Here is a 19,511-nt window from a genome sequence, read left to right on the forward strand (position 1 = left end):
TCTAGGCCTAAATTCGTAGCTATAGTGTACACTGGATATATCTCACTTCAAAGTTCATTTCGACGATCCGACGGTTGAAAATGGACTACTATGTGTCGAGAAACTACTGTCCAAAAATAAATACGATCCAACGGTGAACGAAGGAGAAATCAATATTTTACGATGACAGCTTTTGGAAAAACGAAAATAGGTTGATTGAATTGGAACTTTCATGAATCAAATAAAAATGAAATAGAGAGACTAATAAAAGAGGACTTACACAATTTGAATTGAAGGAGAATGAAACTAAAAACAAAGCTTGATAATCATTTGAATTATAAAGGGAGTTGTAAGAGTATAAAATGTTTGTTTTGTGGAAGCTAGGTAGGCGTGTATAGCTTCATTGCCTTTTGACTTTGATGCCATAGAAATATAATTGAGAGCATAGTATAATAGTGTGAGAGACTCATTAGCATGTATGTATATATATAGTATTGATGTGGAAAACAAAGGGATATTGGAATACAATTGATTTGGGTTAGTGGGAAGACATGAAAAGTCTTTTACGACTTTTGAGTTCAAGAGACACAATTGAGAATTAAATCTCTTTTCTAAGATGAATTTGGCCATGTTTTAAGGAATGAAGGGGGAGAGGAGAAGATCATATCATATATGAAAGGATGACTATTCATTTGGCTTAGTTAAAAGTATTTAAATGTATAAAATAAAATAAAAGTAAATAATCATTCTATTATTGTCATACCGATAAAATAATGGTTCCATTTAGAAAAAATAGAGTTATTCTTTATACCGGAGATGAATAAAATGATTAATCAATAAAATAATAAAACCACCAATTACCATATACATATAAAATATTGGGTTCTTACACCTTGCAACAAGTTAAAACTTGGTTAGGGAATTGCTTTTCTATGAAAGATCTGGGTGAAGCAGCCTATATATTAGGAATAAGAATCTATAGAGATAGATCACAGAAACTGTTTGGCCTAAGCCAGAGTACATACATAGATAAAGTGTTAAGACGCTTTAATATGCATGATTCCAAGAAAGGATTCATTCCAATGCAACATGGCCTATGTCTTTCAAAGACACAGTCTCCTTCATCTAAGGAAGAAAGGGACCGCATGAGTAAGATCCCTTATGCATCGGCTATAGGATCTATCATGTATGCCATGATATGTACTCGACCAGATGTTTCATATGCCTTAAGCGCAACAAGCCGTTATCAGTCTGATCCTGGTGAGGCTCAATGGGTGGCTGTCAAGAACATCCTTAAATACTTAAGGAGGACTAAAGACTCATTCCTAATATATGGAGGCCAAGAAGAGCTAAATGTAATTGGTTACACTGATGCTAGCTTCCAAACAGATAGGGATGACTTTAGGTCGCAATCAGGCTATGTGTTTTGCATAAATGGTGGCGCTGTGAGCTGGAAGAGTTCAAAGCAAGATACAGTTGCTGATTCTACAACCGAAGTTGAGTACATCACTGCATCAAATGCAGCAAAGGAAGCTGTTTGGATAAAGAAGTTCATCACTGAACTTGGCATATTCCCTAGCATTGTGGATCCCATTGAATTATTTTGTGACAACAATGGTGCAATCGCACAAGCTAAGGAACCTAGATCTCACCAAAAATCCAAACACATACTCAGGCGCTATCATCTTATTCGAGAAATAATTGATAGAGGAGATGTGAAGATATGCAGAGTACCAACACTTGACAATGTTGCTGATCCACTTACAAAGCCTCTTGCTCAGCCGAAGCATGAGGGCCACACTAGGGCCATAGGTATTAGGAGTATGCCTGATTGGCTCTAGTGCTAGTGGGAGATTGTTGGTGTAAGCCCTAGAGGCCAATTATTTATAATTGCATGATACTTGTATTGGATAATTTACTTATTAAATAAAGGCTTTTCTTTATTATGTTTATGTGTTAAATAATAATAGAGTCCCTAGAATAGTAAGTTCATTGAATGGAACGTTAAGTGTGACTTAATCGTGAGAATCCATTACACATGAGAACACTATTCTTAAAACATCCGTAGTCGAGCTTTGCTGTGAATTGGGATAACATCAAAACATAGAGACTATTATGTTGGTAGACTGATGATCACATCTCACGGATCATAGATAAAGAGTTATCAAGTCTTCACATAGATATAAATATTAAGAGTAATATTTATATCGGATTGACCCAGCATGAGAATACTACATAGTATGTTATGAAATGTCATAAGATATTCTCATAGTGATGAGTGGTGTATTCCACCCTTCGACCTGAAACCACTATGTTCCCTAGATGTAGGAGTGTAGTACTTTGTCGCCATTCAAAGTTATCCGTAACAGGATGACTATAAAGTTGGTTGATGGGTATTCCACGAATCATACTAAGGGACATGAGTGACCTAGATGGAATTTACCCCTCCTACATAACAGGAGATATGTCTATGGGCCCAATATTGAACTTAACAAGGGTGACGTACTATGCCTTGTGTTCAATATAGACATAAGGGTAAAAGGGTAATTATACACAAGATATTTATCACGGAAAGGTTTGTCAGATCACGTGACATTCTTGTGACTTGGGTAGCAGTGATGTGTTGCTAGATACCGCTCACTGTTTATAATATTGAGATTAATATTATTGTCAACGTCATAGGAACCTACAGGGTCACACACATAAGGACAGTTAATGACGGGAGAAATAAGTATGACTTATTAGTGGGGTACGATTAGTAACAGTAGGTTATTGGGCTTGCGAAGTCCAATAACCGCTTTGGCCTGAAGACAACATAAGAAGCTCTATAAATAGAGCCTTATGCAATTCAGTCTGGGTTACACACATAATACGAATTTTAGAGAAACCCTAAAATTCTCTAAAACCCTAACCCCACTAAATCTCCCTCTACCGTCGTCTTGCAGCTAGCACTAAGAGGTGAACGGAAACTGTTCGTGTGGACCGGCTAGAGGTGCTGCGATCGTGCGGTTCTTGTGATCAATTCAGAATCGAGGAATTGTTCTTCAAAGGTAATAACCGAAACCCTGATCATGTCCATTCGCAAGGATCCATCGAAGGAAAATTTTAATTTCCGCTGCGTTTTACACTCTGTTTTAAATGCGATTTTCCTTCATTCTCTCCATCTATAATCAATAAGTTATTGGGAAGAAGTGTTGAGGAAGTAGCTGGGTTGAAAGCCACATATAGTGAGATCTGCAGAACAATCACATGGAATAGGCTGAAGTAGTGGCCTAGCCGAATTAAACTTTCTGCATCTCAACTCTCTCCTTTGTATGCAATCTTGAACAAAATTATTGCAGTTAATTGGGTTCCTACCACTCATTCCAGTAATGTAGCCAAAGAATTGGCTAGGTTCATTTATGTTGTGGGAACAAAGGCCAGGTTTGATTATGGCTCTTATGTGTTTGATGCCACTTTGGAACATGCTGTTTCTTTTGCTCTACAACTGCCCATAGCATTTCCAACCCTACTGTGTGGTATTATACTTGACCAACATCCAACTATTCTTGTGGATGCTGATGTTCCCTGTAGAAGGCTAGTAAGCTGACCGTTAGTAAGAATTTACTGTCTAGGACACATGTAGATGCTGGTGTAGGTACATCTATCCAGCAAAAGGTTGGTGCTCTCACTAGGTAGAAAATGATAACTGTCTTTACTGAGTCTAGTAGAGCTGTTGAAGCCAATAAACTGAAGACCATGATGATCCTTTGAGCAAGGAATTCATGAAGGTTTTTTTAACATGGGTTGATGTGTTGAATTTTCACCTGCTGTGATTAATAAGTTTTTGGCCAGGAGTGAAGATCTTGAAGCTGAGGTAGAGTTATTTGACTGTGCTATAGATTTGAGTAACTTCATCTACATTGTTGGTACCAAGACCAAATGAGGTTTTGACTCTTATATTTTTTTTTAAACTACTAAGCATGCTAAGTCTTTGGCTGTGAAGATGCCAACAACATTTCCCACTGTGCTTTGTAGTATTATTCTTGATCAGCATCCAAATATTTTGATCAGCTCTGATGTTGTCTGTAAGAGGGAATCTCCTCTCACATTGCACTATAGACTAGTTGAAGGGACAAATATTCCACATAATGTTGCAACATCTGGCAAGAAAACTTCTGGCTTCATGATCAGAAAAGAGATGATTGCTGATTTGATGAGACCTATGCAAGTTGAAAACCTTGGTCGAAAAAGTACGTGTTTTTAGTTGTTGATGATTCCTCCAGATTTACTTGGGTAAATTTTATTAAAGAAGAATCAAATGTTGTTACTCATGTTAAATGTTTTGTCAGTTCAAATGTTGTGGGTAGTGTTGGAACATCTGTCAGATGTACCTCTGAAACTTTCAATCTGGTATGAATGTTGCTGTTGTTGAAATTGTGTCATTTTCCAAGGTTGTTGGTTCTGACACTTTGTCATCCCCCACTAAAGTTGTGGTTGAGTCCCCCCCAAAGAAACCTCACCTGAGTCTAATGACATATCGGATGTTGAAACATCATGGACCAACCCGTTAGGGTTGTTGAAATTTGTTCTGCGATCCCCTAAACTAAGGCTGGTGTGGTTCTAAGAGTCCTCAATCTAATGCGGTTGCAGGTCAACCTAATGGTGGTTTGGAGTATTGAGGTTTTGAATGTGGTGGAAGAAAATGATCCTGATGACCTTCCACTTGATCAAGCTATTGCAAAAAGTGTGACTGAACGAGAACTGGTCATGTTATGTCTATTTGTGGATGTGCATTCTGCTGCAAAGTACTATATGTGATCAGATGCGATAATGCTCAGATATGTGATGATCAAAGGTGATCACTACTATTGTATGTGATTGTCTCAGACCTGTTTCTGAAATCTCTAGTTTGATGTTCGTATGTGATGACAATATATCTATTGTTGAAGATGCTTTTGGTATATGTCTCTTGAGATTAAAACTGAATAATATTCATCTGTGTTGAATAACTTGCCTGTTCTGGTACGAGATGTTGTAACATCTGTCTCAACATCGTGTTATCTCAAGTGTTCCAACATTGTGTACAACATCTGTTACCAAAATGCCAGAATGTGGTTGACTATGAGCCAAATATTGAGGATGATGTTTTGGGCATCATGTCACTTGACAGGAAGAAAGTTTACATCCCTTTTGTCCTCTTAGAGAATGTTTCATTCATTTTGAAGAAAATGTCTAGAAATAGAAGTTTGTGTTTTAAAGGAGATAATGCTATGAGAAGCTGGATTTTTGGTGAGTATATTTTTAACTATGAAGCAAGCTACAACGTTTATGGTGAAGCTACCAATAAGCTTTATGGGTGTAATCTCTAAGAGTATTATGAGACAACTCTTTGAGATTGAAAGATCAGAAGCACTCCAAAGCCAAAAAGAGAGTGTCTTTGACTTATGACTATATATTTCTTTTGTCGGACCACATGTTTCTAACATTGTTTTCTCTGCCGGTTGATACATGTTTTTCCAAGAACAATGTTTTCTCATGCTCTTGTCATGTTGTGGAAACAAGGGGAAAATGTATATTTTATGAGTGTTGACTATGGAGTTTGATGTGGTGGATATGATATGGTTCCTCCATTTCTGATTTATATATGATGAACTATATATCCCATGGTGTTATATTTGATTGTAGTAGCTCTGTGCACTATGTGGTTGATGTGATGAAGATAGTATAGGTTTATGCCTTGTTACTTATGATCTTCATGCTATACTGTTGGAGTTTGGTCATGGTATTTGGATGAAAGCGTGCATGTTCTCTTTTGTTCTCCGTATCTTTTGTGGGCTAGGTCCTGGATTTCTAGCACCTGTATGTGCCTATAGTCTGTAATATGTGCACTCTGAATATTTTTGTTTTTGCTACTCTGTGTTCTGATATGTATGATGTTTGTCAAAATTATGACTAAAAAGGAGGAGTAGTGTGTGTGTGGACCGATGTTCTTACATTTGGTGAAGTTGTTGTTCTTATGCTTCTATGCTCGTATTGATGTTCTTATGCTTGTATACTCGTATTGAGGGGGAGTGTGAGTTATATATATATGCATGTGTTGAGGGGGAGTAATGATATTCAGGAGGAGTAGTAGTGTGTGACTTGCACGATAATGTGTTCTGATAGCTTATGCTCTGATAGTGTGCTTGATGGTTGTGGGAGTGCTATGTTCCTGATGTGTGATGTCATGCCTGATATCTAGACATCCTGATCTGATGTGTGAGAATTTATTTTTCTCAGTATGTGGGAGTTTATTTCTCCCTATGTGGTTCTTTTGTGAGAGTTTATTTCTCTCTGTTATATAACTTGCACTTCTGATACTGCTATGGTACCTCTATGCCTCTGTTCTTTTGTTTAATGCACACTGACTTTATTTGTCAGAATTTGTGGCTAAAAAGGGGGAGTAGTGATCTATGTAAGATCTATGTGCGTGATGTGTGGACAGATGTGCTGACATCTGGTGTGTATGTTGTTGTTGTGATTCTCCCTGCGATGTGTTAATCTGCTAGGCCTATGTCTGAGCAGAGTAAATGTTACCTTCAGCTCTGTGTGATGTGCATGCAAGAATTCCAAAAAGCATTTAAACTTGTAGCATAGGGCATGATCATAATCATAGTCATAGAAATATGGATGATTCATCGTGCTTAGTCATAATCATAGAAATATGGATGACTTTTATTCTTAGGATCACAATCATAGAAATATGGGTGATTTGGGTCACAGTCATAGCAATATGGGTGACTTAGTTAGTTTCAGTCATAGAAATATGGGTAACTTGTACATGCTTATTTATGAATGCACACATGTGTGTCTACAACAACCCTTAAGCGTTGATCACTCTGATTGAATGCTTCTCCTATTACAAGGATGTTGTAGTTCCTATGGTTGACTACATTGTATGCTTGTGCTCTGTCATGCACAAATTCAGGTGGAGTGGTAGTATGAATAAGTGACAAGTGTGAAGCCAGATGCTGAGACATCTTGGCTTTATTCTCTGGTGCCTGGGAATTTATTTTTCCTAGTTCTATGTTTGTAGGAATTTATTTTTCCCTGGTGATCTTTTGTTGAATGGATGTACTCTGATTGTAGGAGTTTATTTCTCCTATCTTTGAATCCACTGTGAGAGTTTCTTTCTCTCTATCTGCTCTGTGAGGCTATATGTGTTCATTCCTGCTGTTGCATGCCTCTGTTACTACTTACAGGTTATTCGTAGCTGAAGAGCTCTCTTGGAAGTAGTCTTACTTTGTGTTACTTTCTTTCCTAGTTGTGTGATCATGTTGACTCGAAGGAAAGGTGATACTGTATCTCTCTTAATACTGGTCTAATATTGTTTTAGCCAAAATTTGCCAAAGGGGGAGATTGTTGGGTTTTTGTATGTTGGCTACATTTTGCAAAAACATCTTTTAACCAAGTGTTGAGACATATGTGCGTACACCAAGTGTTGAGACAGATGTAACAACACTTGTATGTCTGATTGTTCGCGCCATCTAGCGTTTTTATTTTCTATTCAATCTTTCGAAGATTTGATTGAAGAATTATTTCGTGGTGACTTATACAACAAGGCGCACGTGATCAATGTGTTTCAGAAGGCAGCTGAACCCTAGTTCTATTTTCTAAAGGAATAAAATAACTTTTAGAAAATATAATATTTGTTTCAAAAATATATCTTGTGAAGATTGCTGCAGAAAATATAAAAGATTTATTTCAAATAAATCTTTGTGCTTCAAGAAGATTAGAAGATTTAATTTTAAAATATATTTACAACAAATATATTTATGGGAGGAATATTTGATGCAAAGAAAGATTTGGTAAAAATATATATTTTGCATCTAGAAGATTTATTGGAGCTGAAGCATTATGAAAAGCCCACGAGGCTCTGCTATTTAAAGGGTGCTGCTAACCCTGTTTTATTCACCGAAACTTGAAGCTAAAATAGAATATCAAAGATGTAGTCTTTTAAGGGTTTCGTGTCTTTAAGCCACTCTCTAGGAGAGTTGGTGTAAAGTGAACCACTCGGATTATGAGATGGTCACTATGTCCTCACTCATAAACCTGTAGGTAATGAGTTGAGTATTGTATTTGGAGGAAGCTTTTAAGCAACTCCAAATTGTGAACTTAGTCGTTGGCTAGGTGTTAATGTCATTGAAGTGTGTCTTCATCTTTATCAAGGAGAGTGTCTCCATTATGTTGTTATTGAAATCCTTACTGGTTGTAAGGTTAAGGGGAGTGAGACGGAGTCTCATATCTAGGAGTTCCTAGGTAGAAGTGTCATTGGGTAGGGATTAAGTGAGGAGTTGTAAACGGGGGAGTTTAGCTCTGAATTAATACTGATGATAGTGAATTTCCTCCTGGATTGGTATCCCCCAGATTAGGCTGTTAGGCTGAACTGGGTTAACAATTATGTGTGTTATTTATGCTTTTCAGTATCTGTTTTTAATGCTCTGCTTTATTGTTCTCTCTGTTAAGACAAGTGTTACGACAAGTGTCTGAACATCGTGGACAACACTTGGCTACTGTGTACCAGAATTTCAGAAAACATAGGGGCGCAAAAAGAAAAACTCTACATTTGGTATAACAAAAAAGAAGAAACCTTAGTGAGGAAAAAAAAATACTTATAGAAGTCTTGCTTGGTACTCTCAACACTACCACCTCAATAGGTGTAACGAGTGACACATCTCAATGAGTTAACTCAGGTTAAGATATCCCTCTTGAAACCTTAGTGAAGTTGTCAACCTCTATTGAGGATGCATTAATTCAGTACTTCCTTCGCAATCTTCATTTTGTTAATATTTTATTATTTATCGTTTAATTTGGTTTAGAGTTCAAAAGGTTGGGAATTTTACGGTGAGACGTGCAGCCCTCAAAATTGTTTCATGAGAAAACTTGTTCTAACAATCAACACATTTTATTTTATTTTTTTGACAAGGATGTACAAATCCTTAAAAAAAAAAAAGAAAGAGTACACTTTTAAACAAAAAATGTCACCCAGCCATCGTTGATTAAGGTGTGTGATATATGAGTGACAAAAAATAATCTTTTTGATTTTTCAATTTTTATAAATTTTGTTTTCAAAATCAGATGACCAAACCAAGTGGAACTTTGTATGTACTTTTAACTGGCTCAAAAGTGAGAGTGAATTCGACTCAACTCATTTTAACGCTCGACTTATAGTGAGAGTGAATTCGAGTCAACTCATTTTAACCCAGATAAACCAAGTTAACTCATTTTGACACCTCTATGATCTTCATTAAAAGTGAGTCGACAATATATTAAAGATTAAACATCAATCTTATGTCAAAAAAAAACCATCAATCTCTATTTCTATAAGTTCAAATTATGTTGCACACAAAAAATGCAAGAACAAAGACACTCTCAAAATTACCCGTGTAGGTTTCAAATGTGTGTACAACATAGATCTAATCTAAAAGCCACTGCTATCACATCTTCAGATTAATAGTAGGAATAATCTGGTGCTAGTTCCACTTTGCAAAGACAACATAGTGCTTAAATTGAAATCAACCTCAAAGGCATAAATATCAAAGAAAATGTCAACCTAAACTTGTCAGCTCAAAAAAAAAACACTAACAATTAATTTAATCCACATTTTCTCTTTTATCATGTCAATTAGGCAATGTCCATGTTCCCATCAAGTGATTGTCTAATGGTTACATCAGTGTCAACTCGTACTCTAGTCATTCATGGTCAGACAGGATATTTTTTCAGTTGCTGATAAACGCAATTCTATCTCGCCAAGAGCACCAAACAATCCCTAAGTTTTCTGATTCTTGAGGGACATCCCATCAGTGTTTTTGGAACATAATGATCATCCAAGTGAGCAATCCACATAACAGGCGCTTTCACTCAAGCAAAGGACGAGTGTAAGTGTATGCAAATGCAATACATTGCCTGGTTACTCAGCAACTGCAAGATAAAAAGACTTTAACCATGTTTGGATATTAAGTGTATATAGCATAAACGGTTATCATATAAGTACTTGTGTATAAGCTATTTTTATAACAAAAAACAAAGTCAAATTCTTTTCATATAAACTATAAGTTGTTTTCATAGGCTATCCTGCAGAGCTTATGAAAATAAGCTGAAAACAACTTATAGACATGTCATAAGCTATTTTCATAAGCTCTCTCAAACAATCTCACAAGTTTTTATGTCAACAGATAAGCTCAAATAAGTCAACTCAAACAAACCCTTAAAATGAAGCATAAAAGGAACAAAGGGAATATGTTCTTGAAATTCAACATACCTTGTTAATGATGATAGGAAGGTACTACAGTTGGAAAAATCTGTTTCACTTAAAAGGGGCAAATATGATTGAAGAATTTTGGCCACCAAAACCAAATGAATTAGACAAGCCTGCCCTGATGTCCAGTCTCTCTTTCTTTGGGCCCACAAGCACATTGGTGTCCTGGTGTTTGTTCAGTTAAACAAATTAGTAGATAACTTTGATGAACACCATATATGATACTACCTCCGTCTCTAATTATAAGCTTCATTTGAAGAAAAATACATTTTCCCAAAACATAAGCTCCATTTCAAATTACGTGATACATTTAGTTTATTTTTTCAAAATACACCGCTTATTAATACTATATATTTATCTTTAGAGATAAAATGAATACATTAAATAAGTCCACAAGTCCTAGCTCCACTGGCAAAAAATTACCGAAATTGTTAGGTCGGACGTCATGACCAAGGTTCAACCCCGGCTCCTCCACTTATGTGTGTGACTTTATAATGCCTTTTTCATTTCGTCTATCTACCAAAAAAAATAAACTACCTACTTTTTTTATTACATGTGAAAACAACATACGGGTCTTATAAAATGAACAAAGGTAGTAGGACACAACACATTTTCAAACATAGGAGAGAACTGTGCAAACAAGTATCATACCACTGCTTCATCTGGGTTTTCTAGATTGATATTAGGATGAACCCACCCTGTCTTTATTGCCTACATGAAGGAAAACAAAAAGAAGAAAAATCCTCAACTTTTTTGTCGGAACACTTAGGTTACTAGAACAAATTTATAAATAAGTGGTACATTAGTTTTCACCTGTACGGTTGCTACGGCTTCCACACCACCAGCTGCCCCTAGTAGATGACCAATCATAGACTTTGTCGAGTTCACTCTTAGCTGTAGCATAAATTAAAAGAAATAAAAGGGCATAAGATTATAGTTACCCTTAAAGTGGTTAGAGAGAATATATTCCCTCCTATCCTTTTTATAAGAAACAACTCACTTTTTAGATTCATTAAATAACTGATGTATCTGGTATATAATATAGACCAAGTACATCAGTTATTCAATGAACCTAAAAAGTCAACTGTTTCTGATAAAAAGAACTGGATGTCGTAGTATATAGTAATAAATACATATGAAAGAAATTTCACTTCCGGGTTTTTGCCAAAGCAATGAATCAAAGCCTGGTACTCCTTAAGATCTCCGGCATGTGTGGATGTGGCATGTGCATTTATGTAGTTCACATCCTCCCTTGAAACTCCAGAACTAATTAATGCCTTTTCAATGCAAAGAATAACACCAGCCCCTGTAGATGTGCAAAAAAGAAACATAAGTGCACGTGTAATCAAGATATGATTTGTAGGGATATATAGAACAAAATTTCTTTGGAATCATACAGAAGATGTAGTAGACATAATCTAAGAATTTTCATGGTCAAAGTGACAGTATAATTGCATTTCTATAGTTTTTAAGATGATATGACATGAAGAGTGGAAAAAATTTACAATGATGTTGAGAATTTGTTAAACTATATAGGAACAACCATATGTGACAAAACATGATTTTGTACAAAGAAGCTTTAGCATCCATTTCAACAAAGTAACAGGAAAACGTAAATTATTTTCTTTCAAAACATGCCTCAGCAAAATTTATATGTGATGATCATTGCACCCTGTAATTATCATAGATGAAAACAGTTTTTACAATTTACTAGAAGGGATTTTGAAAACAGTCTTTTCCCACTAAATGGAGCCAATTAGATAGATCACGCAATGCCATAAAACAGAGAATTATATCCTGGTAAATTTTATTAAGAAAATTGTTAGTCTTATTGAAAACAAAAACATAAGCAAAGAAATACTTATATTATTACGGTTGACAATAATGAAATTACGAAAACAGCTTTAGTTAGTTGTTTCCCCTGTTTTCAAACAAACCTGACAATACAAATCAGTCGTGACATAAAAAATGTTAAGAGTTTTGTGTTCTTTGACCACAAAAAAAACAGAAAACAGTCGTTGGTTTTTAGAATATGGGTTGAGTCTAACTCAACCTTACAAAACTAGCTTGAAAGGTGGGGACTGCCCTATGACAGTTCTCCTTCAAACACCGACACCCTATGACACTAATAAGATACGTGTCGAACACTCGTCAATTAGCTTGGACACACACCAAGCACTTCTTGGACATATATCCAACATGTCCAGTTTTGTATCTATGGTCGTTCTTCATATCTGTATTCACACTGATGCAATTAGTCTATTGGGTTACAGATGATAGAGGCTTTGACAGCCGTTTATCGTGTTCCATTGTGCACACTAGCTAGCTTTAAATTGGAGAAACTTCCAAATAAAGCCCCTTGAAGTTTAGCTGGAATTTTCAAAAAAATGTGATCTTCGAATCAAAAGGTTTAAATTGTAGAATTATTTTTGGTTTTGAAGGAGCATATGGCATGGTTTAACATATGAGAAAGTCAATGTAAGAATACGGCATAGATTCAAATCAGGTGAGCAAAAGAAATCATTTTTATTGATTTTTTTCTCCCCAAAATCCCATGACAAATCATTTTTTGAAGATTCACCGTGTTATTTCTCCACAATCATGAGAAAGTGTTCAGAAGTGAATATCTCAGTTTTTATTGATTTGTTTTCTCCCCAAAATCCCAAATGCACTTCTTTCTTGTTTTCTTGACCTTTTCCAAATGGATTTCCCCTAGTTTGTTGTTAGGGTAATGTGAAAAGGACTTTTATTGTTAGGGTAAATATAACATTTACAAATTAATTGACATGCGTTAAACACGGGTACTATCAAGAGCTGTGTAACACTGCTGCTTCAGATTGACGGTGTGCTATACAGACACGTGTTATATTCAATATTCCATTTTCTCAAATTGGTACTGGTGCCAACATGTCAGTTTCGCATCCGGTGTTCATGTGTTTCAGTGCTTGATAGATCATGAGTCCTATGAAAGTTAGGGGAGGTCAATGGAATTTAGCCTAAATAAATTCTTCATCAGCATATACCAGTGTCGTGCATATATTTAGCCTTAAACTTTGGGGAAGGAACTTTTAGACCCGGGAAAAGATTACTGAATAAAGTAGAAGTCTACCGTCACCAAAAGTTGTCGGAAAACCTACCAACTATTTATGTTTTTAAGATCATCTGAAAGGAATTAGACTTAAAGAAGATATAACATTTTACCATCAGGACGTGGCTCAGTCACATGATAAGCATCACAGGTGAAGCTTCCACCAAGGAACTCAGCGTATATGGTAGCTCCCCTTTTCTGAAATATCAAAAGTTAGATGCCAATATCAGTTAGTTGAATAAGATTTGCCAAAACAATGTAACGTAATGGAATGATAAAGTGTTGATGGCATTAGGTATGAAACATGATTCTAACATGGGATATGACAATTGACAAGAGATGCATCACTGTGTTCTTATACTGAGACAATTAATTGTGTAACTAAGTATGACATTAATGTTCTACATCATGTTGTAAAGTTTAAGTTGCATTGTATTATTAAATTGTTAGACTAAAATAGAAGTACCTTAGCATGCTCTAATTCTTCTAAAAGCAAAACTCCAGCTCCTTCCCCCATGACAAATCCATCGCGGTTCTGTGATATCACAAAGGTAAATTAATGGTTATCAACAGAAGAACAAAACAACAATAAAAGGATAAGGAACAGAACTGCAAGCAGTACAATTGTTTATTATCCTTGTACTTTGCAATTTGATACATCTCTCACTTTGTCAAACTCAAAAGTTGTTCAAATATTTAATATTGAAACACGTGGTGAAAAGAATGCTCATAATAGAGTAGAACGTTTCATTAATGTTTATTAAGTTGGATGCGTTCATGGTTTCTCTTTTCCATTTCTCAAGGGTTTTTCCACTTCAGATTACATGTATGATGAAAATTTTATAACTTTTTCAGGATCCAACTTTCAAAGGTATTATAGATTTATAGGTTGTCCAAAAAGATTAATGAAAAGTCGCGATAATAATGAAAAAGGTAATAAAAAAAGAATTGGGATATCTATGAATATTACAATATCCCAAGGGCGTGAAGCTTTAGTGGGGTCATTATTTCTCTGTGAGAGTGCCCTGCATGCTACAAAGCCACCCAAGCCTACACCAAAGATTGTTGAATTGATATTATACTTATGCTGAGATAACTTCATCGAAACCGAAAAGATTTAGTAAAAATAGGATACCGATTGGTATTATAGCAGCATCTGAGCCACCACAAAGCATCAGGTCCTGCACAGGTAAGCTTAATTTTTTACTGTCTTTCAATAAAATAACCATAAAGCTGTACCAAAATTATTAGAGAGAAAAAGTTGGAAAAATGTGAGAAATCCACAATCGTACAAGCAAATGGTGAAGTTGAATACTTACAGCTTCACCTTTAATAATATGGTTTGCAGCATTCAATATACAAAAATTACTTGTAGCACACGCTGTGGAGATTGAATAATTTGGGCCCATCCACCCCTACAATTTTTATTAAAAAAACATTATTCAGAAATACAAGACAAAAACAAGGCCTCGGTTATGGTATTGGTACCCATAAAATGTGGTTAATTTTTTATTTATTTAAACAGACCAGATCCATTGCAAGCATGGCAGAACCCATATTTGTTGTTGCAAAGGGTACACAAAAAGGATTCATCTTCTTATATGAGATTCTTAAAGCTTCAATCGCATCATGAAAAACCTGTTCAACACAAACAACAAAAATTAAATAGTAATAAATCAAAGAAATCGACTTAGAGATTAAAGGCATTTTGGACATCAAAACATATAGTTATATTCAATCACTTTCATTTTCTTAAATTATTATCGGTGTCTACGAGTAAGTGTTGTGTCAATGTCAGCGCTTCATAAATAGTATCTAAAAATACAAGAGAGGGATTACCTGCATTCCACCCATTGCGGAGCCAATCAAAACACCGCATTTTGCTTTATCTAATTCATCCTTTACATCTTCAGTAATTCCAGCATCAACCAATGCTTTTTTTCCCGCTATCAGAAGATACAACATAAATTTATCCATCCTCCTTGAAAACTTTGGTGCTACCCAGCCATCAGTTGAGAATGACTTGATCTCACCAGCAATCCGCTGGAAACAGTGAATACTAAAATCATAAGCTACAGAAGGCGGAGAATACGAATAAACTTTGAATGAAATATTAACTGTTTACCGTTGGAAATTCTGCACAGTCAAAAGCATTGATCTCGCTTATCCCACTAACACCATCGAGTAAATTATTGTAGAAGACATCAGGATCATGACCAAGTGGTGTGACCACACCCAAGCCCGTCACAACTACTCGCCTTTGCTTCATAGGAGGTTTTCCCGCTGTTGTAACTTCTTGAGCAGATTCCAAAGCAACAGCCATTACTTTACCTTGAAATTTTACAGAACGCGAGGCATAGATAAGTAATTATTATAACAACAATTGACACTAACAGTGAATCATGAGTTGGAAGTGGCTTCATCCAACGTCGGCTCAACTTTGGAGTACAAATTTAGAAGCAATTCCTACTAACCATTCAAGAAAACAATGCCAACAACTGTCAAATTTTATATTGGGCCTAACTCATCCTCACAAAACCAGCTTGTAAGGTGAGGATTGCCTCTAGTATATAAACACTACACAGGCCATATCTCTTAGCAATGTGGGACTAAATCCACCCCTTCACACCCAACACAATGAAGGTGTTGGAGGCTGCAATGAAGGCAACCCAAAATGCCGCAATTAGGCATATGGGGGCGGACCGCAATGAAGGCGGAATATCCAACACACCCCCTCACGCTCAGGCCCAATGGGCCTGAAGCGTGGACGATGCGGGAAGCCCAGCAATAGATCTAGGATAGGCTCTGATACCATCTTAGAAATGAGTATTGGACCTAACTCATCCTTACAAAACCGGCTTGTAAGGTGAGGATTGCCTCTAGTATATAAACACTACACAGGCCATATCTCTTAGCAATGTGGGACTAAATCCACCCCTTCACACCCAACACAATGAAGGTGTTGGAGGCTGCAATGAAGGCAACCCAAAATGCCGCAATTAGGCATATGGGGGCGGACCGCAATGAAGGCGGAATATCCAACACACCCCCTCACGCTCAGGCCATCCTTACAAAACCGGCTTGTAAGGTGAGGATTGCCTCTAGTATATAAACACTACACAGGCCATATCTCTTAGCAATGTGGGACTAAATCCACCCCTTCACACCCAACACAATGAAGGTGTTGGAGGCTGCAATGAAGGCAACCCAAAATGCCGCAATTAGGCATATGGGGGCGGACCGCAATGAAGGCGGAATATCCAACAACAACCTTAATATAAATTGAATACCTAGAACACCATTCATGAAAGAAGTAATAGAAATGCAGTTTTAATACACAGTGAATCATAATTTTAAAGGCACGCAAAAAATTAAAGCAGAGATCAAGCTTAGGTTTAAGTAAATTATGTCACCATAAACCTAAGAAAAAGATGGTTCAAAACATATCACATGGAAACAAACATATACTTAGAATGATAAGTTGATCACAATATACACATGACGCTGAACCAAACATACCAAGTCACAAAACATGCATGCATATCCAAAGACTAAATCTACACACCTGAAGCAAAACCACTCATGACGTAGTCTCCTATATAACACCGACATTTCATATTTAAGACATCTCCAGTGCATGACATGTGTCGGTGTCAGACACTAAAACACGTGGTTACATTGTCGTTGCATCGCAGTTCTGTCTAGTTTTTGTGTCTGTGTCACGGCTTCATAAATAGTCTTTGCCATAAATTTATATATCTTGTATATTTAAAAAAATTCATGATTTATCCCTAAAATAAAAAATACTTATTAACTTTTGAGTTTTAACATACAGCCAAGATATGATTGAGGGGCAGTCCATAATTTCAATTTTTGCTTCAGAAGAAATTTGCAAAATAATTCTCAATGCTATATGAAATGAACAACTAATTAATTAATTAATCAATCAACTAACTAATTAATTCATAGAAATAGGAAGTAACAAGTCCCTATCTCTAAGTTAAGTTCTTAGTACCAACCAACCATATTTATGTCCAATAAATCTAATGAATTAAACTATATAGAACAAAGTAATAAATTAAAACAACAACCACATTTACACAAATGAATAAATAAAGCTATTACACAGACGTCCGTAAGTCCTAGCACAACTGACAAAATGCTGGTGTCCGGGTTCAACCCCGGGATCTTAATGTGATATTACCATTTAGTCTACAGACAAAAAAAAAAAAAAAAAAAATAGCTGATGCATAGATAAGGAAACAAGTAAAATCAAATGCATATGGTTTCAAAATAACTTACTGAAGATTCATCATCATCATCATATATAATAATTAATTATAAATAAATAAATAAATAACTAGAAAAATAAACCTCATAATTAACGAAAAAATTAAAATTAAAAGAAAAATTGAATAATTAGTAGAAAAATGAAAAGGGGAAAATACCAGAACGGGAGAGTCGATTGGGAGAAGAGAGGAGATGGAGTTTGTTATTCTTTCTGCAACGAGTACGAGGAGGAAGAGAGGAGTGAGAGTCGCACGTGACTGACATGCAAGCAGCAACAAGCCACGTGCAAAGGGGAGAGGAAAGTGAAGCCATGAGGAAAATGAGAATGGTGAAAGAGAAAAAAGAATGAAAGAGAAGAAGAAAGAAGGGTTAAGAATTGAATTCAAGGTTTATATTTTCATTTTTTTTTTTTAATTAATTTTGTTTGTTTGTTTGTTTGTTTGTTTTAATTTGTGTGGTTGATGTTTGAGTGAGAGAAGAGAAGAGGAGAAGCACAGTTCTGGACAACAGTTCTGCTTAACAAGTAGTCCATCCCTTAACTTAATATAATATAATAATATAATAATACGGGAAATGTTATACAAGAGGTCGTTAGTTAAAAAGAATATTAATACAAAAATTTTATATTATTAATAAATATAAAAAATTATTTTATCTTGAAATTTTCTTTCTTGTAACAAAAAAAAAGTATGTTTGACTAATATCTGGGACATCGTTTAGTATCATTAATGGTAACATTATAATAATTAAATAAATAACTTCGGAATCTTGGCCATCGTGTGGTTAGAAATAAGGATGACAATCAATCGTTAATTGTTTCTTAACGCTGAGCTTGATAGGAAGAATCATTGTTCGATCATCTCAATTGCGATCGAAAGGGGGCTACACCACTTGATGTCAGAACCAACCCCTGAACCAGATTACGCGATCCAGTGGATATCCGATGGGGAAAAAAATAGGAATGACAATGAGTAGGATATGTGTATGGTACAATAGTACTCATCTACATACTCACAGTTTGAAATAATATATGTACTCGTCCTCATACTCGTGTGGAAAGCAACTTTTATACTCGTGCCCATACCCTAACTTAAATACAAGTCCTCGTGTGGAGTATATCATTTTAATAAAATTAAGGGAAAAAATCAAATATTTTAATGTTGACTCGTGAATATTATAAACAAAATTATTACCAACATCATGCTAAACATTATATCTCTATTAACTTATTCGCATTTTTTCAAAATAAAAAATATTAAATAGTGAATTGTGCGCAAGGTGCGATTACATAGCACTCTCCAATACAGGATGCCTTAGGCCTTCAATTTAACCTTGTGATCTATTACAAAAGGCTAATCGAAAAACTAAACTAAACCGCCAAGGAAACAACACCTAACATTTTAGGCTTTGTCTAACATGCACAATCACATTAAGTGATGCATGGTGCACAAGTTAGCAATATCACTATAATGAATACGAATTTTACAAAATTCACCGTTGAATAGAAAGTTTATATCGTTTAGATCATTCATAAATTTTTTTGAAAATCATTTGATATGTTATTGAGACCCATCAAGATTAACGGTATTCAATAAAAATCCATAAACCGTTAATTTTGATGGATCTCAATAAGATATCAAATGATTTTCAATTTTTTTCAAAAAATTTATGGATAATCTATACGATATAAAATTTCAATCCAATAGTGGATTTTGTAAAATTCGTATTGTGCATGGTGCACAACTTGAGAGACTTGTGCACCATAGACTTTGCCAACATTTTAATCATATTGTTTCTTGCTTTCCAAATTGAAGAGACAAAAGCGAAACCAAATAACTCCAATATTATCTCTATCTACACTGTGTTTGCATTATA

At 35.5% G+C, this 19,511-nt stretch overlaps 1 protein-coding gene across 2 annotated transcripts; it reads right to left on the bottom strand.

The window, feature by feature from the left end:
- Positions 1-9,353: 9,353 nt before the first annotated feature.
- On the bottom strand, positions 9,354-18,178 carry LOC123921402 (3-oxoacyl-[acyl-carrier-protein] synthase II, chloroplastic-like). Of its 2 annotated transcripts, none has more exons than XM_045973921.1 (14): positions 17,795-18,178; positions 15,472-15,677; positions 15,186-15,389; positions 14,874-14,984; positions 14,666-14,761; positions 14,482-14,527; positions 14,317-14,396; positions 13,813-13,881; positions 13,460-13,544; positions 11,410-11,564; positions 11,072-11,152; positions 10,910-10,969; positions 10,262-10,423; positions 9,354-9,921 (listed from the first exon to the last, which is right to left on the bottom strand). In XM_045973921.1, exons 1-13 carry the CDS (start codon positions 17,946-17,948, stop codon positions 10,307-10,309), a joined length of 1,464 nt encoding a protein of 487 aa, XP_045829877.1. In that variant the 5' UTR covers positions 17,949-18,178; the 3' UTR covers positions 9,354-9,921; positions 10,262-10,306. The 2 variants fall into 2 exon arrangements, with proteins under 2 accessions (XP_045829877.1, XP_045829876.1); XM_045973920.1 differs by having other exon boundaries at positions 11,392-11,564; positions 17,795-18,125.
- Between the last annotated feature and the right edge of the window lie 1,333 nt (positions 18,179-19,511).

Source organism: Trifolium pratense, linkage group LG4, assembly GCF_020283565.1.
Source record: "Trifolium pratense cultivar HEN17-A07 linkage group LG4, ARS_RC_1.1, whole genome shotgun sequence".
NCBI lineage: Eukaryota > Viridiplantae > Streptophyta > Magnoliopsida > Fabales > Fabaceae > Trifolium > Trifolium pratense.

Bases quoted from the DNA above. Each gene is read 5' to 3' on its own strand.
- LOC123921402 (XM_045973920.1), bottom strand. From the start codon at position 17,948: ATGGCTTCACTTTCCTCTCCCCTTTGCACGTGGCTTGTTGCTGCTTGC. The intron at 14,528-14,665 runs GTAAGTATTCAA...TTACCTGTGCAG, and splicing joins ATATTATTAAAGGTGAAGCT to GACCTGATGCTTTGTGGTGG. The intron at 13,882-14,316 runs GTAATATTCATA...GTGATATCACAG, and splicing joins CTTCACGCCCTTGGGATATT to AACCGCGATGGATTTGTCAT.